The 24,021-nt window shown below is 33.0% G+C and overlaps 1 protein-coding gene across 2 annotated transcripts in view; it reads right to left on the bottom strand.

Annotated features, from left to right (window-relative positions):
* Positions 1–4,331: 4,331 nt before the first annotated feature.
* LOC112047834 (eukaryotic translation initiation factor 4 gamma 3) overlaps positions 4,332–24,021 on the bottom strand; it is a 65,074-nt gene continuing 45,384 nt past the window's right edge. For both annotated transcript variants that reach the window (XM_024085097.2, XM_024085096.2), the window contains 15 exons: positions 23,751–23,920; positions 22,085–22,288; positions 21,867–22,007; positions 21,683–21,767; positions 17,522–17,871; positions 16,625–16,801; positions 15,973–16,117; positions 14,249–14,317; positions 12,847–13,126; positions 12,148–12,334; positions 11,886–12,062; positions 11,402–11,560; positions 9,990–10,221; positions 9,015–9,116; positions 4,332–7,589 (listed from right to left, as the gene is read on the bottom strand). In XM_024085097.2, coding sequence (XP_023940865.1) covers positions 7,510–7,589; positions 9,015–9,116; positions 9,990–10,221; positions 11,402–11,560; positions 11,886–12,062; positions 12,148–12,334; positions 12,847–13,126; positions 14,249–14,317; positions 15,973–16,117; positions 16,625–16,801; positions 17,522–17,871; positions 21,683–21,767; positions 21,867–22,007; positions 22,085–22,288; positions 23,751–23,920 — 2,558 coding nt within the window. In that variant the 3' untranslated portion in view covers positions 4,332–7,509. The remainder of the gene's footprint in view (positions 7,590–9,014; positions 9,117–9,989; positions 10,222–11,401; positions 11,561–11,885; positions 12,063–12,147; positions 12,335–12,846; positions 13,127–14,248; positions 14,318–15,972; positions 16,118–16,624; positions 16,802–17,521; positions 17,872–21,682; positions 21,768–21,866; positions 22,008–22,084; positions 22,289–23,750; positions 23,921–24,021) is intronic.

Below are 24,021 nucleotides of genomic sequence, written 5' to 3'. Positions count from 1 at the left end.
GATCTAACAATAAAATGATAGACAATATTTCCTCATAAGTTTATTTACATTTAATAAAATAGTTAAAATGAAAAAAAAAAAACTCAGTACTGAAAAGGAGCGTGCGTCGACCGCGTCGCTCACTACAATATATTATCATTCTAGATCCACGAATCAAGCCCTAAAGCTGTTCACAACGAATTTGGAGTAGCTATTTGTTACACTGAAATTATAAAAAAAAACCTCATATTATCAAAATTAGTTAATCTAAAAATCGATAGTCGGCCAGAAGGTTTACGGTTATTTTGCTACTGCGAAAAACATATTATTATACATATTTTTTCATCATCACAAAATTAATAATAATGCCAAACTGTATTTTCATTTAAATAACAATATCCATTGTAAAATAACCGCAAAGCCTCTGTGAGACTGGAATATTATAAGATTAATAATATAAGGTTTATATACATATATTAATATAAAAAAAAACTGAAATTGCAACACGATAGATTGCTCGTGGCCGTAAATTTTCTTAACTACACGAATAACTATTTCTTTTAATCATACGTTATATATTATGGTTTTATTAGTTATTCTGCAACTGACGGTTGTTATTTCCGTTATAGTAAAATGAAAAATTTTCAAACTAAACGCAATGCCATTACATGCATATACACATATGCATTAATAAAAATTAAATTAAATTATTTACTGTATTTTTTACATCTCATTATCATTAGCTGCCTTATGATAAATTTATATAAACATTCAAGAGCTTCCAAACCACGAAGCAAGCCGTACACGACAATTTCCATGGCTGTATATAATACAACCCTGATGCCAATTTGCATGGCTGTATAAAAAGGAGACTGACCATTTTTAGAATACTCATAATCGTGTCATTTATCAAACAATACATCAATTTTTGACTGGTTTTCAGTTTGATTGACATCATAATACACAAAAAACACACATTTAAAAAAAATATTTATAGCTGTAAATTCTAAATTATTTTTGGTGTTTTTTTTTATTTATGAGGAGTTTTCGTTATTTTTTTTTTCATTAAGTCGGTGATCAAAAATGATCGGTCTCCTAATCTATCGTGTTATGTATAATTTCTATAATATTATGGGTATCGTAACTATTATAATTATGAAAATTCGACACATGTGTTGTAAGGGGCACTCCGACCATGTCGATGCACCTACTGTAAACATTTTTTTTATAGTTTTATCTATTATCAAAATAAATTACAGCTTATATATATAATATATATATACTTTTTACGAGAATTTGTATTGCGACCATTTCATTCCCAATAATGGACATGCAAAGTTGAATCACACACGTAAAAAAGCGAACCCCAGGATTATATTGTTTTTCTAACTGCAGCAATACACTTAATTCGGCACAGTATAAGCTGACATTTTACATTTATTTGCGCCCGACCCATTTGTAGTCCCTATTTCTGGGCTACTATAATATAGGGCACGCTAGTCGTCATGTAAATTATAGCTTTCTAGTGTATAAATCTTACTTAGTTAACGGTATATAATATCTATGCATACAGTCGACAAGTTACACTCGTAACATATATCATAAATAAAGTGGATATTCCATGGGAACGTATAAAATGACGTTATTTTTAATACACTTAATATAAACTGCTAAAACGACAATTGTTTTAACAGATCATATTATGACACTTCATGTGAACTGACAAAAAGACAATGAATTCAACAAATCATTCTGTGACATTGCATGAAAATTAATAAACAGACAATAGTTTTAATGTTGTGACATGTTATGACAATTCATGTGAACTGATACAATTAAATAATAAATAGGTAATTTTTAAACACCATTTAATTTTATGTGAATTTGTTTCCAATAAAAACAAAAGTATTATAAAAAGGATACTCATGTGAACTGATAAAATTATTTAACAAATCATACTAACACACTGATAAAACGCAAGAATTTGAATTTAATATATAAATTATCTATCAAATTGATAAAAAATTGATAACGACATTTAACATTTTTTTAACTTAAATTACACTTCAAAAATGATGAATAATTTAGCATTTTTTATTTGTGACACTTCATGTAAATTGAAAAAAATATGAATAATTTCACATTAAGTTCACATTCCAATATTTCCTGTAAACATAAAATACACCGAGTGTGATATAATATTTCATTTCATCCGATAAAGACAAAAATAATTAATTTCTTGGATTGCTTATTGGAAGTAAGTATATTTATTTTAATGAACTTAAAAACGCATGTTTGCAATCTAAGATTGAAAACGAACTCTTAAGTTTTTACTGTTTAACTTGAACCGTTTTTGCATTTATTACTTAAGTATACACATTTATTTATAAACTTCTTGTATTATGTACTATAAATATTTGGTGTTGAAGTTGCTATAAGGTCGTATTTCATTATTATTTAAATCCTAAAGTTACCAATTCTAACAAAGTTTGTAGATGTGTAGAAATGCAAGGTAATTTTCATTTAACTATGTATATATTACATATATCTCTTTTAGTTATACTGTGATAGATTTAATAAAGTTGTATATGAAATACCTTCCTTCACATTAAATTATATAGTCTAAGATCCGGCATAAGAAATATATACCCTCATCTGTTATTCATCAGTGATGAGTATGAGTAATGTTCAGTTATACATTGCAATTGGGTTTTTTTTTCTGTCTGAGTAGGTGCCGATAGCTCCCTGCGGAACCACTACGGCGTCACCGGGGGGGTTGGGCGAGCGCAGAAGCATCGCCTGATGTGACCCGAAGGCTGAAAGAAAGATAGAGGACGGAACGGCTCTCTAAGGGCGTCTCCTATGAGACTCGGACCTCGGCTTAGAGGGCCATTCTGGATTAGGTTGACTAGTTAAATTGCAGCCAAACACATTTTTCAAAAATCTAATAAACTATGAACAAGATCAAAGGTAACCTAATACAATATAAGTAAGCATAAAATAAGCTTCCATTTGATATTTATTAGAAGACTAAATAACTGATGAGGGTATATAAATAACATTACTTACTGGCAACCCCACAATTGCAGTGTGAAAGTCTCTTTTACTCTTTTGGGTATATTCTATTAACTAGTGTAAGTTTTTTTTTCTATTAACCTTATATGTGCAATGTGTCAATACGAATATTTTCCATCATTTATTTCTTATGCCAATTAAATAGCAGATGAGGGTATATATTTCATATGCCGGATCTCGTACTAATATAAAACCTGATCAAATTAAACTAAAAATAAATACTCACTGTTTGCTCCATATTTTGTTATATCCTGCTCATCAATAATAATCACTCGAAAATAATGCAAAATATTTTACTTTTTAATAACTTTAGACTGAGTTGAGTAGCTTGCCCGCGGAAAGTACAGCTTCTATTGGTAACAAACCACATACCATCCAGACTTCTCCAAACATCTAAAGTTGAAGCAATACACAGGGTGCTCGGAAGTATTTCCCATAACTATGCGGTTATATTCTTTACCGAACATTAATCAAAAATGGTCAAGGAACATCTAAAATTAATATATTCGGCGTAAATAATATTTCTTTTGTAAATATATCTCGAAATGTGTCCCTTACATGCATCCTTATAATTATGACGTAAGTTTTACGTATTCTAAAATGCACGGCCATATAACGTTACACGGATAGTCGGAATTATTTTGTATTAAAACAAAAAAGCTTTTGTTTTTCATTTAAAAAAAAATATTAGATAGACATTTCGGCTCCCATATGTGCACTCGCACGACCTTGCAGTTATGGGAAATACTCCCGAGCACCCTGTATAGCCACCTCTTCAAAATATTGCGTTTCAGTGTACATGACGAAAAGTGACTTGCAAGCACATAGGAAGTACTTAGTCCGCCACCAACTTTACAAGATTCAGTTCTTCAGTTAAGCGTACTTCAAATACGCCGATTCAAAATCAGTACGTTCCTGGACTAAGTTGTATTCAAGACTATATTTCTGTCAACTATGTTGATCATGTACCATTCATGTACTAGTTGGCCAAATCTTTTCCCTGCAGAATTGATCTTCAACCATTAATAGTCTAAATTGTCAAAGGATCGATAGTAAAGTTAGGATCTCACAGATTTTAACAAAGTTCTATTGCAAAGTTGAATTAAGTTTTTTTATGCTAATAACAAGTTACTACGTAATAACCGTGATCGCTAAACATTTGTATTAGACATGTATTTATTGCATACTTTTATTAATAATCTTGAGAATAATTTAGTATTTATTTGATCCCAATAAAATCATACGAAATGAATGGATAAAAAAATAAAAAATATATGTGAATATAGGATATTTTACTTTTGTATACATAACAACTTAAGTTTCCTTGTTGACCTGTAAGAAATGTTATATCACGACTCCGAAAATAAACTAAATATGCATACCATAAAACAGACGAGTTCACATACCATAACTATATTAGTGGTTGCTATGGCATATAATATATAAATACATTTGGGAAGTGACCAAAAGCACTCACTTCGCGGAATCCCGCTATTGCATAAACGTAACGAAATTCGCTTTTGTATAAAGCGAGCAAAAGAGAGTGAGAGCTCTTTCATTACATGCAGAATTAAAAAAAAAAAAATAAGAGTAACTAACATTTTGAACAAACTCTCTAATATAAAACTGACGAGTTCACATACCACAACTAAATTAGCGATTGCTATGGCATATAACCAGTGACGTGCATAAGGTTTTAAACTAGGGTATGCACTGTTAGTAAAAATTGGAAAATTCCTTACCTAACCTAACCTATGTTAGGTTTGTATTGAGCCCTTAGGGTAGGCAGTGCATTTTTGCATCTATGAAGTGCACGCCACTGCATATAACATATATAAATATAAATACATTTGGGAAGTGACCAAAAGCACTCACTTCGCGGAATCCCGCTATTGCATAAACGTAACGAAATTCGCTTTTGTATAGAGCGAGCAAGAGAGAGATTTAAGAGTTTTCGTTTTTTTATTACATGCAGAATTTACAAAAAAGTAAATAAAATGTTGACAAACTCTCTAATATTTCAATGTGTTTGTATTTCATACGCGGCACAAAATACACGTTACGGTTACAATTTAAAAATATCTCGCTATCATTATTTGAAACTAAACCTTAAAATATTATACAACATCTTTTAACTTTATTTTTTTTTTTATTTAATTTATACAAGAACAATTTTGGGAACGTTCATTAAGGCGAACACATTCAATATTTTCTCAATTTGCCCCTAAAATTAACGTCACATTGAAATTATGGATTATGAATCGATTCTATATCTCATCGTAACGAATAAATTTATGGACATATCATAGGGTAACAGGTAAAAAATATAATTTATATAATAAAAACCTAGTCTAAAATAATAAGGCTAGATTAATGATTATTTCTTCTTGCTGAATAATATTCTGATGCGTGACGCTATGTTGATCGCTCCCAAAAAAAACCCCTTCGGCCTTAAACATAAAATAAGGCAGACTGTCCACTAGAGCGATTGATATACATATAGTAAGTAGCTAATTAAATAAAGCCCTATGTGAGAATTTGATTAAAAATTATTTAATTTATATTTTTATATTTCATAATTTTTTTTCCATGCGTGTTCACGTGTAAAAAATATATATATATACGTTTTATACATCACTCTAGTGGATAGTCGGCTTAAGAGGTCGTCGCGTTAGATTAGCTTATGATTAAAGTAATTCCCGCGCCAAACCCCGCGTCCCTCAAAACTATCTCGCTGTATTGAAAACATGAATATCATAAAAAAGGAGGTCCATTTCAGGACCACTCTTGTACCCCGTATCATTGAAATTTAAAAAAAAAACGAGGATTGTATTCAAATCTAAATAAGGAATTAATCAAACTAATTTAAAAGAAATAAATAAAATTAAAAACCAAGTTTCTGAGTTGTATAAAGATGGCGCCCATATACCAATTGTGACATGACAATTGACAGCAAACGTCAAATCGACTACTGCATTGAAAACGTCATCAATCCGCCATTATTACCCATATAGTGTTGCATTTCTTAGGAGATAATGAATATTATTTCGAAAGGATTAAATTCGTAGATTTTTATAATCAAAAATAGTTAAAAATAATATTTTCTTCTATTTCCGCCAGGGTACAATGACTGATCCTGGGCTCCATACAATTTTGGACCATCTCCTTTAACATTACTGTACCCAGTCGTTCGCAAAGCAAAAGCGCCTACTATCCCAATTGTAAAAATAACCACAAAACAAGGGCTCACAGGATAGGTTGTCCGTCGAGGCGTTAGCAAAATATTTACGTGTCACACAGATTAAAGAATAATAGGCAGATAGAGCGTACAGAATACGGCAGTGACGTAGCCATTCCACAACACGAGGCGTCGCACGAGTAATTTTCAATATTATACAAGAAACATGGCGTATATAAGAGGAAGTCTGAAGGTGGCGCCAGTGACAGAAAAATTGAGGAGTAGAAGGTTAGCTTGGTATGGACGTGTAATGCGTAGAGAGGAAAGTCATATTACTAGAAAAATGTTGAATGTGCAAGTGGAAGGTCATAAGAGGAGAGGAAGGCCAAAGAAGAGATGGTTGGATTGTGTGAAAGAGGACATGTGTGTAAAAGGAGTGGATGATGAGTTGACGAGTAATAGAAACGAATGGAAAAGATTGACATATTTTTCCGACCCCACTTAAGTGGGATAAGGGTAAGGAGATGATGATGATACAAGAAACATGGCGTCTTGTGTTTTTAAATATTTTAAAAACTTCACAAAGATTGAAAATAAATAAGATGGAGTATTTTTATTACAATATTAACTTCGTAATTATTGTTAAGTGTTAAATCATGAAATACAAATGATGAAATAACTTTGTGTATGGTTTGTTTTTTTATGGCTTCACTGTGCGGCTTGTAGACTCATTCTGCATCATTCTCTATTCTGTGGTGACGTACTGCAGTCGAGGTGACGTACGAGCTGGCGCCACAGATTAAATACAACAGCCACAGAGAAGGGGACCGCACGCCGCCGACGGACGACACTTTCATCATAAGCAATCATACACGATATCACTGCGCGCACTAGAGTCAGGGGCCGTGCCAATGATAATTTTATACTATAGATCGGTTACGTCCCTACAAAAACACCGCAGAAAGCGGCACTCATGCACAATTTTGGCTTTGAAAAAAATATTTATTTATGTATACATAGTTTTTATAACTCAACATTATAGACGACATTTAGGTATTATTTGTTGTTGATCAAAAACTAACATTGAGACGTGGAAATTTCGTCAATTGAGCGATTCACTTTTCACGAGCCAGTAACACATCTAATAGTATTTAACATCATTGGGCCGTGCGACTCCCGCGCGCGAGTATCGGCCGGGGCTAGTAAACGAATAAATATATGTTAGAGTGTGGAGCGTTGGCGAGGAATGCGGAGAGCAGAGCTCTCGCAGCGGCGCGTCAGTCTTCGCTGCACGACTCCTCGTTGTCAGCTTCCTTTATATTCGTGAAGAATGACGTCAGAGCCTTCAGCATCACACCTGCAACAAAAGTTATCTGTTAAAACCTCAGACCAATTATTGTATGGACCTGCCTCGCTAGACGTCACTTTTCTGTCAAAGTATGTGATCAACGATCTTATGCGATTATAAAAACTGTCTATGAAGTAATCGATGTTTCATAGTTTTAATCGTGTTCGTCGGTTAAAGAGCTCGGTAAAAAATACCTTTTTATGTAGTCAAATGGTGTAAAAAACGGTCAAAAACTTCTAGTTTAGTAAAAAAATTATACCAAATCTGAGCTCGTTTTCCTCAGAAAATGACAGATAATTTTGTTCGTAAATTTAAGTGCGTTACTGGTCCTCTAATTGGTCTGAGATTAAAACTGTGGCCCAAATCTAACTATATAAAACTCAATAGTGACTGACTGACATAGTGATCTATCAACACACAGTCCAAACCACTGGACGGATCAAGCTGAAATTTGGCATACAGATAGATGTTCTAACGTGGGCATCCGCTAAGAAAGGATTATGATCAATTCTACCCCCAAGGGGATAAAATATGGGATGAAAGTTTGTATGAAACTTTGTCAATTTTGCAGGGATTTGGCTGAAATTTGGAATGAAAATGGATTTTACTTAGTATTAACACAGGCTGCTTTTCATCCCGGATGATTCCTCATTGCTAATGATTACTTTCCAGCTTAAATTTATAAGTTTTCAGTGAATATGTTCGGTGTTTGCTTATATATGTGACATGTTTAAATGTGAAAGTATGTCTGTCTGTCTGTCTTCTAACTTTTCACGACTAAACTACTGAACCACTTTGAATGAAATTTGGTATAGAGATAAAGTATTGTATATACTATATAATATATATTAGATGGCATATGTATTACTATATATTGTATTGTATATTACATATGTAGATATATCTTAGTATTGTGTACATATTTAACTGTTTACATTCTTTTCTTTTGTCATTCATTCTTTTCTTATGTAAATTTTTTTCTCCCCAGTAACCCAGCTTTGTTTTTTGTTGTTGCAACATTTTGCATGGCAATTTTTTATTACTGATGCAAGAGTACAACATGTCTTTCTCTTAACAATCTCGTCAACGACATAGATATGTTGAAGCATCTTAGAGCACCCACTTACTTATCGTTCTTAGTTGGTTGAATAAATCGCAGAGTATACTAACAGGTACCAACTAAATCGTCAACTAATAAACTAGACACTGATCGCATCAGAATCCTGATTCCCTTTCGATTAAGTACAATAATAAAAAGTTGTCCCACTAAATTGTAAGCATTTGTAATTTAGTTGGTCGATAGTCTACCAACTAAGAATTGTATTGAAGAATAAGAAGAATAAGAATTGAAGTGAGCAGGTGCTCTTAGGTGCACTATCCACAGTGTGCCCACAGGCAGTTTATTATGTATGTAATATAAAATATTCTACACACCTTTTCCTTCAGGTTCCATTTCAGTCTCCTCCCATGCAGTGAAACCTTCCACAGATATTATGTATTGTTCATGCAAAAATTGGAATATTTCTAACGCTAATCCTGTAAAGAAAAAAACATTTTATATTAACAACATGATCTAAGATCCAGCATTAGAAATATATACCCTCAACTGTTATTCATTAGTGATAATAAATAAATGACAGATAATATTCACAGTGACAATCCGATTCCGGAGGGTGTGGGTTCGAATCCAAACCAGGGCATGCAAAAATTAAACGGTCTTAAACGGTGAAGGAAAAATATTGTGAGGAAACCTGCATATCAGGGAATTATTATTTTGCGTTTGCTTTGCGTGTGTGAAGTCTGCCAATCTGCATTGGGCCAATGTGGTGGACTATAATTGGCCTAACCCCTCTCATTCTGAGAGGGGACCGTGAGCCGTTCAGTGAGTCGAATATGGGTTAAAATATCAATTATAGTCAATCTGCACTACTATTAAAAAGAGGAGGAGGATTAATATTCCTATTTGTAGAATATATATAAAGAATAAACTCAAATTCTACTGGACTGATTTGAAAAATTCCTTCACCAATACATTATCAGGAAGTAACATATTATGTAACATTACATTTTATTACAGCATTCCCACGGGTATTGAAGATACATGAAAGAAACCATGGTTGTGTTAGTCAGATACTTTTATACTATAGATTGGTTACGTCCATACAAAATCACCGCAAAAATAGATCTGAATAATAGGATACAAAAAAAAATACCGACCGAATTGAGAACCTCCTCCTTTTTGAAGTCGGTTAAAAACTGAGTGCACACATGCAAAATTTTGTCTTTAATTCGTAACAACGTTCGTTGTTTACATTGAGAAGTGGAAATTTCCTCTTTTGAGGGCCTCATTTTTCATGACCTAGTAGTAACACATCTAACAGCATTTAACATCACTGCGTATATAGTTACCTGGAGGATGTTGAAGTCTGTATATTAGTTGCTGTATTCCGAACAGACAGCTCTCCTCCCTTTGTTCACGAGATTCGCCAAACTCACTGATGAGAGGCGCGAATTTGTTCATCCTCTCTTGGCTGAAGTGGGGCACGTCACGGCCCTCTGCGCCAAACAACGCGTGCTCGCATATCGCCTGGATTAGGGCTCTAATGAACCAGTTTTCATTCGAAGAAACACCAAGATTATCCTGCAAAAATAAATGTTAGAATAAATGTATAAATGAAAGAACTGGACATGTGGTAAGATCCACAAAAGAAAAATGGTCCATAGAGGTCATACAATGGTACCCCAGAGATGGGAAAAGAAGGCATGGACGAACACACAAAAGATGGAAAGACGACCAGCCGAAAGGATGGCTAGAGACCAATCAGAGTCACAAAGTCTGGAGGTGGCCTATGTAATAGAAACTAAGAAATAGTATTAATTATAATGTGTCAACAGTCAGAGAATAAAGGCTATTTTTATTTTTATTTTATTATTATTTTCAAACGGGTAACTTTTTACCAAGGCAGGATCTGTCTGTTTGTCACCAATTTGTTTGAAATTTTCAAGTATGATGTATTTCTGTTGCAGCTAGAACAATAAATACCAAGAGTCTCTCCAATAAACGTGATTTTTTTTCTGTTTTTTATAGACAAGAGTAAGGAAGCCTTCGTGCGCGAGTCCGACCAGCACTTAACCAGATTTTTGTCAATCAAAATCAAGGACAATGCAGTCTTATAGTTTGCTAAGGTAAGAGCACACTGAAGCATAAGAGGCTTATATACTGTTACTTAAAACAGTTAAGACTACATTCATACATACAAATGACAAAATAATATAGTAGTGCATTACACAAGTACTAAAATACCACACCTTGAAACTTGTTTATCGTGTTTGTTCAAGGTAAAATTATGCATACATGACATGTTCCAGGAGATAATATTTGACTTTTAAAATCACGTAACCTACAATGTCTACAGCTATTTTTGTTATTCAAATACAGACCCAGCCATCAGATTATGGCAAAATTTACGTGCACAATATTCAACCTGATTTTACCGAAGATGTCTGAGCGATAACCATCAACACGTTTAACAATATAGGTCAGACAACAAAGGTTGTGCCAGCACATAATACAGAGAGACGATTTAAAATAAACTTCAAAATGTAGACAAAATCAGCAAAGACAGACATTGTATGAAGTAGCAAATATAGATCCCATCATAACATCAAGGCTAAATTTAGTTTAACAATGTGAGACATCATGACACAGTTTATCGGATAAATGTCTTAGTAATGTGTCTCGTATTTTTCTCCATTATAGGTGTTTTTATTTAACATCCGTAACTATAATACACTCAAAAAAAAAGATAAAATTATAATACCTGAACCCATCCTCTGATACAATCACAGTTCTCATCTGCATTCATTAGCTGCAAGAGTTTGCTCTGTGTTTCGACTGGAGTCATTATTTTCTTCGAAGATTCAATAGTATTATCGCCTTCCAAAAATTCGAATTTATTATCCTCTAGCCATTTGGGAACCTGAAATAATACATCTTTCATTAAACCGCGTAGTCCATAGAATTACCGTTCATAGTTTTCATTTCATCTTATAAAATAATATGGCGTTAGATATTTGTACCCAAAATTCAAAAAATTCAAAATTCATTTATTTCAATAAGGCTTAGTTTACAAGCATTTTTGTAAAGTCAGGATTATGTCATAATTTATTTTAATCTAATGGTGGTGATAATAGAACTACCATCCCTTGGTGATGAGTCCAACCGCTCTTACCGTTGAGCTATTGAGGCTATGTATGTATTTGTAAATGTTTTAATAAAGATATCTACTAATTTAATAAAGGTACCTGGTCTTCTTTCATCCATTGTTTTAGTTGCAGTCCAGATTCAGACCACTTAAGTTTTACAAAGGAAGGTCCCATGCTTTCTTTTAAGTCTCTAATTACAGGTTTTAAGAACATGTGCCCATGGTCAGACGTTATAATATTCTCACATAATCTAAACATCTGTACAAATGTGATATGCTGAAAAAAAAAACCATTTAATATGATTAAATGAGTTTTATATATTTTATATTATAAGCATTGTAGGCAAAATACAAATGTGTACCTTCTTTTCTATTTGGGGTGCAATAAATTTGCCTAAATATTCATACAGCATAGGGATATCTATGAACAAATCCGGTGCACACTCCAAAATCTCAGTCATACCACTCAAGAAATGTTCACCAGAAATTATACCACTTGATAAGAGGTGATTTGTCGCCTTCGCGATTACTTTAACATCTTTTGCTGTTCTGCAACAATAATTTCATAACATTGTAATGTAATACCATTGGGAACATAGTAAGTTACACATGTATCAAATTTCATACATTGCTATCAACAAAAATTCCACTGAACAAAATCATATCTATACTAATATTATAAAGAGGAAAGATTTGATTGTTTATTTGCCTTTAATAAGCTCTGTAACAACTGACCGATTTGAAAAATTTTTCACTATTGGATAGCTACATTATCCCAGAATGCATGTAAAAATATATTCTTTTAAATTCTGATAGATTAAAATGAAAAGTTGATTTAAAGTTAAGTTAAAGGCATCAAATGTTTACATTGGTTTGACAAAATATTAGTCAATTGGAAGAACTAGTAATTAACAATATTATCTATTTTTATAAATAACAAAAGAACACATCAATTTTATATTTTCAACTATTAGCGATCTCTTCCAGGCAAACTAAACGTAAATAATCCAAATATCCTGTGAGACGATCTATGTTGTGTGTTATGTTTAAAATATACTTACTTTTCTAATGCAATGTTCAATATTTCAGTTACAGCACCAGTGTGATACTGCAAAGCTATTGACTGTTTGAATTCAGATGCAAACTCCTCATCATTGTGATTGACAAGGAACTCCATGATAAGTGTTTTGACCAGCTTCTGTTTACTCTCTGGCAACGGCTCTTGGAGGACCGGCGCGGAAGGAACAGTCTCTGGCACTTGTTTCGGTGGCACGTTAGTACTTCTGCTACCGGAGTTCGACCGAGGGACACCTATTGATCCAGATCTGCTGTTTTCGTTATCTTGAAAAAAAGTAAAAATATTTAACATTTTGTGCCTGGTAAAGGGGATCCCCAGTCTCCATACAGACTTGGCCCAAATTATTATGAATGACTAGCGGACCCGGTCAAGCTTCGTTTTGACATAAGTGCACTTATTCTCTATCCCTACTCTACCCTTCTTTACCTCTACCCCTACCCTACCCCTACCGCTTGACTCTTAAACGTTTGTATGGGAAATAGAAGAGGGCAAAACCTTCCCTATACCTCCACGAACATTTCAAGACCAAGATAAGATAAATCCGTTAAGCCGTTTACGAGTTTTAGCGAGACTAACGAACAGCAATTCATTTTTATATATATAGATACAGAGCTGAAAATTGGCCACAAATTAGGACAATTAAGGAGAACTCATGAGACCAATTTTCAAAGAAATCTATATTTGCCTAATCAGTTAAATGACTTGTTACAGGTGAGCATTGCATAAAGGTAAAATTACACTTGTCTGACGTGACATGACGTGATGCATCCGAACAGAATCGGTATCATACATTTGCAAATGATTTGCAAAGATGTGTGTCGAGTGTGCCTTATGAAACTTATGGAAATGAGATGAACTTTTGTTCCTTGCGCTGCATGGCTGGAGCTATACAGCAAAGAGATTTTTGCGTTTTTTATTGAAAAATGAGGTGAGGAGACAAGTGTGGAGAGAGCACAACCAACTTGTACAAAAGGATTGATGATTAAGGAAGAAGGAATGGAGCTATACCAAGGTCTCTGCCTACCCCTACATGTATGAGGCAGGATAATATGTAGGCCTTAATTTTCTAATATGCTCTAACATTGCCATGCCAGCATTATGGAGGCAATGCTGAGACTTTAAATAAGTACTAGGAGATGGTCGATTTTATTTCTTGACTAATGAAGACAATAATGATTGCTTGTCGGGCGGATTGTAGGTATTATGGGTCCAAAAATGTAAGTGGGTCACTAAAGAGGAGTATGAAATTTAAAGGGTCACTGTAGAATAAAGTTTGGGAAACGCTGCTCTAACGCGTTTGTATGGACAAATCAAATATAAAAGTACTAGTTAAAGTTAAAAATCAAATATATGTGATAAAATAATTTATATGACATTTTTCTCACCTCTGGAATTGAAGGTTGATCTCTCGATTGACTTCGAGTGTTGGTAGCTTGTGGAGATGTCCTTGTTGGCTAAACAACAAATTTTGACAACATTTTATAATTGGCCATTATAACCATAATATTATTAATTTATAATTAACCTTAATAAATTTAACAATGAATTTGAATACTTTAGTGTGATTAGTGAGAAAAATGTCTAAACTTTTGTTAACATTAATTAACAAAATTACATCAGGTTGACTGCAAAAGTTCAATTTTTTTATACAAAAGTATAAAGCTTTAAACTCCAAACTTCATAGTATTTGAGAATGCACAGAATAATGCTTGATTTGTTTTTAGTGATTTGAAACAATATATTTAATGAAATTCAAATAAATTTGTGTAACAGCATTAATCATTTGACAATATTTATTGTTGTCAAATCCTCAGTCAATTAGTTCCACAATCTAATTACTCTATTACTGAGGAAGTATTTGTGGGGTTTAAGGGAAGCTCTTTAGCATCTGAGTCTTATATTTTAGCCTCTCAATAAGGTAGTTGACTCATATCAAATTTAATATAAACAATATTAATCTTGTGTAGTACATGAAATAAGGGTCCGAAATATATAGATAAAAGTTAAGGATTTCTTATAAAACTTATTTTAAAATCACGAATTTATTCAAATTTTCCAAATGACAAAAATGCTGTTGTCCATTTAGTGACGTCACTAACACTGATTAAATTTATTTTTTCAATAAAATAAATTCTCATACTCAAATCATATATTATTTATTTACAATTTCGGTCCACGACATTTACAATTTCGGTCGAATTTTAATAGCAATCAAGTTCTTTAAATGAAAATTTTCGAAACAATTGAGAGCGAAAACCTTTTTGAATAGCGCTCGTAATGGAGGACGTAAAAGTTGCAAAATTTCCTTTTTTCGTCTGAAAATAAACATTATTAACTCGTATATTTTGTTTTATAACCAATTAAGGGCCTGCGTATTGTGAAAGATTGTTTCAAACTTCCAATTCTCTTACAAAGGGACACCTCACAAAGACGCAAACTTAGGGGAAACAGGGGCATTGGGAAACAGGGGTTTGGATCTAACCAACTTTAGGAAAATAAGCATATTTTCAATAGCGCGTATTATAATTTACATTTTCTTTCAACTGCTCTACATTATAGTAGTTGCTCAAAATCTTGTCTCTATAAGATCTCTTTTTTCTCGTCTTCTCTCAAGATTGCAGAGTCCAAGACTTTTACTCATAATAGGCTAGTTGACATTTTTTATAAATGGTTTTAAATTGTTCGTTATTGTTCTACTATATTGAAAAATTCATCACATTTTTTTTCGAGACATGATTACATGAAAATTTCAATTTTTAAATATTCTTTTGACGCTGTCTATATTTGAACTGTTTCATGACTTCACGTTAATAAATCCTTTACCAGACATAGCGTTTGACAAAATTAGTTAACAATAATTAATTTGACGTTTAGTACATTAAGTAACATTGTGACATCACAAAATGGACAACAGCTGTTTTCAAAGTTTTTGACTAAAACATGATTTTTAAATTATTTTTTATAACAAATCCTAACTTTTATTAATTAATATCAACATATATCAGACCCTTATTCCATGTACTATATGAAATTAATATTATTTATAATAAATTTGAGGGTCAACTAGCATATTGAGGTTCTTAACCTCTCTAGGTAATTTACTACTTACCATTAAGTGAAGGTGGGTCCCCTTGATTAGTATCTAGCATACTGTACATGTTCCTGGAGATACTAATCATAGAGTTGCTGCCAGTCTGTGCTGGATTTTTGCTGTGATTCCATGTAGGTGGCGCCAATTTAATGTTGTTAAGATTCTGTAAAGGTATAACAATTGGTAAAAAAGGTAATGAAAATAAAACCTGCCAAGTGCGTGTCGGGCCACGCGCAGTGTAGTGTTCCGTAGATGATTAAATGAGCAGTTATCCCATAAGTAATGCACAAAAATACCCCCCATGGGATAGATGATAAACAATGTATCCTCACTTTGCATGTAGGGAAGGGGTTGCATATACGGTCGAATTGAGAAACCTCCTCCTTTTTTTGAAGTCGGTTAAAAATGTATCTCTTATGCATCCTTATAATAATGACATAGCCAAACTTATTCATTTGATTATTCGTATTTTAAAATGCAACGATAGATAAAGGCATGTTACATATGATAACCGGAATTATTTGAATTACTTTGTATGAAAACATAAAAACTTTTTTTTTTAGTTAATTAAATATTAGTTAATGCAGTTCGCTTTCTATTAGTAGTCTCGGCAACTCCTTGAAGTTATGGGAAATACTCCCCAGCAACCTGTAGAATGATAAAATGTTACCTTTTGTGTATTTTGTGTGACAGCCTTAAGTTTAGAGGCGTCAACAGTGAAACTATTGCGTGTGTTAGTCTTCCATTGGTTGTCCATGTAAGAGTTGGGACCTTGTCTCCTGTTGTCACCACGCTTGCCACGTCCATCTTCGCGCCGAAAACCACCCATAGGATTGGCGTTCATCAACTAAAAACAATGTAATATATCAAATAAAAAGAAATAAAAAAAGACTCGAAAGGAGAACCTCCTTTTAATGAGGTCAGTTAAAAATGAAGTGATTCTAAAATAACTGCTTCCTCAAGTGCTGTATACATGTTACTAAAACAATGAACCTTAGAGTTATACAGTTGAAGACTTTTTAGAACTTATAAAGGGCAATGATTTATGATTTTTGCGTAAAGGAGATCGTCCAATATTCAGTCATTGTAACCTGGCGGAAATATAAGAAAATATTTTTGATTGTACAAATCTATGAATTTACTTTAAATCTTTCGAAATAATATTCATTCTCTCCCAATAAATGCAACACTAATATGGGTAATAATGGCGGATTGATGACGTTCTCAATGCAGTAGTCGATTAGACGTTTGCTGTCAACTGTCATGTCATATTTGCTTTAAGGGCGTCATCTTGATATAACTCAAAAACTTAGGTTTTAATTTTATTTCTTTCCTTTTTTTTGTTAGATTTATTCACTTATTTAGATTTGAATTAAATCCTTGTATTTTTTAAATTTTAATGATACAGGGTAAAACTGTGGACCTGAAATGGACCATCATTTAACAGTTTATGCAGTGTAAGAAAGCAATAATTTTTCACATTTTGGCCACTTTTTTTTTTATTTAAATAAACATACTCTTCAGCTTTATAATATTTACAGATGGGATAACAATGTCTGTGTCTAACCTCAATGTTTCGCTGTTGCTGCTCAGCTTCCTTTTGAATCTGATCCATCATCTTGGGCTGGGAGTCCACTACATTCTTGGTGACCCACCGCCCTCGGCGCAAGTCAATAACATCCTGTATCATGAAGCGCACTCTGTTACTGATCTTGTTCGATTTGCGATCGACGATATCTTGCATCCTCTTGAACACGCTCTCCAACTGTTCTTTGACTTCGCTCTCGACTTGCTCCCCAATCGTGGTAAGCAGTTTGCACAGGCATTCCAGTTTCTCTTCTTCCAGCTTTTCAATCAGGTACGTCATGCAGTACACCATAATTTTGGCAGTGAGCATTTTCAATTTATAAAGCTCGCCTAAAACAATCGACACAATTGCCAAATCAGCAAAAGTCATTAAGCATTGCTAAAGTGTTTTTCAGATAGCATGGGTACGGTGACAGTTGCCTTGTGACGTTCATAATATGTCTCAGACTAATTAGATAAAGACCTGCCTCGCAATACATTATTTTTCTGTCAAAGTATATGATCAGCGATCTTATGCGATTTTAAACACTGTCTCTAAAGAATCGATGTTTCATAGTTTAAAATCGTGTGCGTCGGTTAAAAACCTCCGTAAAAATACCTTTTTATGTAGTTATATGGTGTAAAAAACGAACAAAAACTGCTAGTTTAGTTTAAAATATGTATGAAATCTAAGCAAGTTTTCCTTAGAAAATGGCAGAAAATTTTGTTCGTGAATTTGGGTGCGATACTAGTCCTTATGTATTTAGTCTGAGTAATATGTACTAATAACGTGAATCGCGGCAAACTTTCAAGAGTAAAACGAACTGACACCATACCCATGCTATCTGAAAAACACTATAAGTAATAATTTTATAAAGATAATACCATGTTCATAATAATTAAAACAATATCAATCCTAATAATAATAAACATGAATGTGAATTTGTTTGTTGTTACGATAATCTTTTAAGTAGTACTTATCCGCTTGAAAGATTATTATCACGAAAGATGACGTACATTCATCAAAAAAAATTGAGTTCCTGATGGATAGAAATAATTAATTTAAACAAAAACGCGAGCGAAGTCGCAGGTAGAAGCTTATCTATATAAATAAAATAAAAAGCCAACAAACGATCAGGTCAAACTGGATCGGTTAGTAAGATATAAATAAACAGGCATGCTTAAATATTGCATTGCTACATAACTTTTATCGAAAATTGTATTTGTATTCTTTCACACCGTAAAGTACACTGATTATTGATACTTTCACATGTAAAATTGTTAAAAAAAAACTTGTACAACAATAGACAAAAAAAAAAGAATAAACAAAAAAAATTTAATTTCTTTTTATAACTATTGCATTTAAAAAACTTGCACAATGCTTATTTTTTAGGCAGGCCGCATACACTCGTTTTCTGTGTTCGGAAAACCGAATAAAAAAATAAAAAAATCTGGTTGGAACAAATTCCGAACGTACGTAACGAATGCAATATACAATTATACTACATACAAAACAATATACAATATTGTTTGCTACAATATACATTCGGAATGAAGAAATGCTTGAAGTCTAGTCTCACGGTAGTTTCAAGGAATTCCAAATCAAAATCACGCATTAGGAAAACGAAAACGGAAAACGAGTGTAAGGGGCCGGCCTTCAAATTCATCTGCATAGCTTATCGGACATTGTTTTTTTTTTATTTTAATATATTTTTTATATTATAACAATTTGTAATTTATTTTTTACTTATGTAATTTAAACGGGTAAATCAAGGTTAGGATCAAATTAGATAAAGATTTTAAGTTTATCTGTAACTGTAATAAAACAAAAAAGAATGATTAAAAATGGCTGCAAACTTCTTATGACTTAAGTTTTTTATTGATATTTTAGTAGTAAAAGAAAAGAGAAATAAATGATAAAAATGTATGAGGAAAGCTTATGAGATTGCAATGCAAAAAGTTGGGAACCTAATCTTAGTAGACATATGCTCGCGTGATATATTCAGCAACGCTGTCGATACATTCGACGAAACATAAATTAAAAAAATTAAATAAAACATAAATATTTACTATCACATGTGTGGTTACACATGCATTGAGTATCATTCGCTTAGCAATCATATTAACGATGTAGAAAATTGATTTGTTTAACCATTAATATACAGGGTGCTCGGGAGTATTTCCCTTATCTCAAAGATTATAAGTTCTTTAAGGTAAATTAATTAAAAATGTCTAAGGAACATGTGTTCTAAAATAAATATTTTCGGAGTAAAAAATATTTCTTTTGTAAATAGAACTTAAATTGTGTCCCTTATATTATGATCTAGCCACACATATTCATTGATAAATATCATGAAATAGTAACTAGTGATTACGCGTGTTACATGGATATAAGGTACAGGTTGAATTACTTTGTATGAAAACATAAAAAGTTTCTTTTTGTAGTTAAAAAAAAATAGTTATGCAGTTCGGCTCCTATAAGTGGACTTGTCAACACCTTCAAGTTATGGGATATACTCCCGAGCACCCTGTATAAGTTTGTAATAGATTCCCAATAATCACTTCAAAAATGGCCCCACGAAATGGAAGGCACAAGTCAATTTGTGTCTCTATTTGAAATTCTGTTGCAATCACTTTAAAATGTGTTAATAGTGATAATTAGTGAGCCTTTAAATACAAATAATTTGCAATAATATTTTTAAGCTAATATAATTTCGCAAAAACTTCAATATCTGTGTAAGAGTGAATGGTGTCATATAAACTATGATAGAACTAAAAACTTTCATATCAATAGTTACAACTGGCAAACAACTTTGTAATAAAAATATACTTAGAAGAAAATAGTACTCACACACATACTGTTATATTTAAAACACATGACTTAATAGTTTATTTTAAGTAGTTTGTTGAAATTATGAACATGATATTATCTGGAAATCAAGATACTTAAAAAATTTCTATACAAAAAGAACATATTACTATAAAAAAGTGGTATTAATTGATTACACACACAAGTTTATTGCAATCAATAGATGCATAGACATCTAATAAAAAAATGTGTGCACATTTTTGTTCATGTGTGTAATTTTTTTATATGCCAGTGATACAATATGATAATACAATATTTCATTATCGACGAGTCAAAAATTATCCACATTTGCAAAGTTAATGAATCATGTTATCAAAGACCTTGTGCATGTCTAATCCTCTGTAATAAATAATAGTCCAATTGTAAATGTACTATAGTTATTTTAATCTAGGAAGACGATTTGGTTTTTATCTGATACTGTAGCCCATGGTCAGAAGCGTCACGGGGAGTTTGGGCAAGCACAGAAACATCAAACAATGTGCAGAAAAAGGGTGGAACGAGTCTCTAGCAGTGGACATCATAGAACTTAGAATCAAATTCTATTAACAAATAGAGGTAAATTCAACACAGCGGCTGAATGATCCCCTGAGGGTGCCCGTCTATGATTCTGACCTTACTTGGAGGGCTGTTTGAAAGGGTGTTTTGGCTCAGGCCAGGGTTCTGATACGCCTGAGTGTATCAAAATACTTGACGCTACCATTACATCATTGTCAAGGTAGCAAAGGATGACGTGTTCTACAAGTCAGCGATCAAGTCAAGGGGTCAGGGGTACAATTGCAAGCTTACTAGTTGATTGGGGTCAAAATCGATTTTCGAGAACTGGTTCAAATACAGAGCTGTTGGTATGGTCCAGGGGCGTAGCTACCGCCGTATTAGCCGTATCAATGATACGGGGCCCCCGTTTACAGGGGCGCCCTTGCGTTTGAAAGTAAAAATAAGAAAAATGGAATCCACAATCTCACTTAATCTGGCGCTTCCCAAACACAAACACCTATAAAAGACGCCTATGCGCCACCCACTTCAGAAATGACAAAAAGTAAAAAGAAACTCAAAAAAAAAGTCTCTTTCCCCAGTTAATCGTGCTCCCAAAAGTTTACATCATACATTTAAGGTAAATCATTGTTATACTCTGTCTGAAGTGGCCTGACACATAAAACCAAACCGTGTTCTGATAATAGAAGATCTATCGCAACATACACATCACAATACATATTTTTGTTGATTCACTCTATCTAATTACAAATAAATAATATTTTATCCTAAGGTCAAAAGGTTGTTCAATAAATTACTTACCGATAAACCTAACATTTCCAACAGATCGCATTCTGACGCGCCTATTCTCTTCAGTTAGCTGATCTTGAAGTTCTTTCTTCTTAGCCTGCGTATAAAGAATTATATTTTTTTGTTACAAAGAATTTTTTTTTGTCAAATTGTTTAAATTGGTATACGATTTTTATATACAAACATTTCAACTTACAGGGTCATTGCATTCTGAAAGTTCCTTCTCTAATTTTAGCACATTTTCGTCAACCTTATCCGTTGTGAATTGATTTTGACACTTGCTGATGATCAGTCCACGGAAATTGACACACTGCTCGGGAGCGTTATCTGACGGAACCTGAGAATAAATTTAATATTAATGAAATAAGAAAAATATGTGAAATTATACATTGCCATTGTTATTGTAATTATTACCTTTAGCATAGACAACTTGCTACACATGGCTGCATAGGCTTCAGAAAAATTGGGCTCCTCAATAGCCTTCTCAAATACCAAATCAATGACACCTTCAAGGCGCGCTTGAGTATTGATCTCGAGACCTTTTACCTTATCCAATAGTGTGTCGAATTTTTGTGGTGTCAGCTTATTCAAAATACCACGGAATTTCTTATAGAGGTCCTGAAATATCAATTTTAATTATAGTTCTATACTAATCTATACTATGTGTAAGGTTGTAGGGGATAATCGCTGGATATTGAACCAATTTTGAAAAAAAAATTGCGAAGTCTGTGTCATACGTTACATTCTTTGTATTCCCATGGGAATGGGAACTACACAGGTAAAACTGTGGGCAAAAAATAGGATTTGTAATTGTTCAATAGTTTTTTCAGTAAATTTTCTTAGATCAAGTAAATAGAATATAAAAACATAGCAATGCCCTGCAGTTTCCTGCGTAAATCCCTTCCTATACAAATATCAGAATAAAATGTGTTATTTCATACTCTATTATATATTGCTGACTTTGTGTATTAGACGCATTTACAGCAAAAGCATCTTATACCAGAAGCATTAAGTTATCAAATCTAATTTTAAACCATTTCATTTCATATGTCAATTCCCAAACTCCTAGGTATAAGTAAAATCTGATGACCAGTTGTTTTCCATCTAAAGCAAATCAAATTGCAGTCATCACTTAAAGAAATTGGAAGCCTTATTTATAGTTTACAGATACACAGGCGTATCGTGATACAATTACGTCATTAAAGTATAATTTGATACTTGAACTTAAACCTAAGTGACACTAAGCTGACTTTGATCTAATAAAGTATAAAGTGCTGACACTTATTTTACAGAATCGTGTCACTGGATATGGATGTTAGATATGGATGTTATCATATAACACGAAACCAATGTGAATGTACATTTGTATTCATGTTATAAAGAGGAAAGAATTGATTGTTTGGAATAAATGGACTTTAAAATTACTGGACCAATTTGAAAAATTTTTCAAATTCTTTCATTATTAGATGTTTCTCATATGTATCCATTAATAAAGTTCAATCAGCTGCAGAACCTAGGATTGAGTAAGGCTTACTAGGCTATATTTTATCACTGTACACCCACGGAAACTGTAACTACACAGGTGAAATCACATGGCGTTTACTAGTATCTTATATGTAGAGTACTGAGTATGATATTCTCATTTTCTAAGTTATGCAGCTGATAAGTTCCTACGCTTGAGTCAGGCTAGCACAAGTGAGATACAAATATCTTATAGCACATGGATTGTGCAATACAGATGTGGGAAATTTATTGTGTTACTTTTCATCATATCATTACAATCTGACAGCGATTATTACAGAATCAAAATATTGTCAGCCTAAGCCCAATATAGAGCAACAACTTTATCTATTTGCAAAATCTAAACTCATTAATTTGAGCTCTACATCTTAATAATCATTCTTAACTATCTCTAGACATATATCAGCCTGTAACAGTATCTTAGTTTCACTCAAATATTATACTGACAGTCAAAGCAAAGCTTGTCCGGTTCCGCTAGTTTAAGATAAAAGTCAAAAGCATTGGGATAGAGACAAAAAAATTTAACTGAAGTTGAACCTGAGCTATATTATTAACTTACCTGAGTTTTGAACTCTTCCTCGCTAAGACCACTCTTCTTGAAGCGTGTTGGCCTCCAGGCATCTTTGGACTGGTTCAACTTAACCTCTTCACGTGACAGGGAAATAGAAATAAACTGACGGTGAGCATTGCTACCACTTGGTGTTGGTGCCAACTTCATGCTGCCTTTACCTTTTAATTAGAAAATGAAACATTAAATTAAATACTCATCATCATCATCATTATCAACCTATATTCGGCTCACAGCTGAGCTCGAGTCTCCTCTCAGAATG

The sequence above is a fragment of the Bicyclus anynana genome, chromosome Z (genome assembly GCF_947172395.1).
Source record: "Bicyclus anynana chromosome Z, ilBicAnyn1.1, whole genome shotgun sequence".
In the NCBI taxonomy this organism is placed as follows: domain Eukaryota; kingdom Metazoa; phylum Arthropoda; class Insecta; order Lepidoptera; family Nymphalidae; genus Bicyclus; species Bicyclus anynana.
The sequence above is the reverse complement of the archived record's forward strand: the minus strand, read 5'-3'. Positions and strand labels throughout refer to the sequence as shown.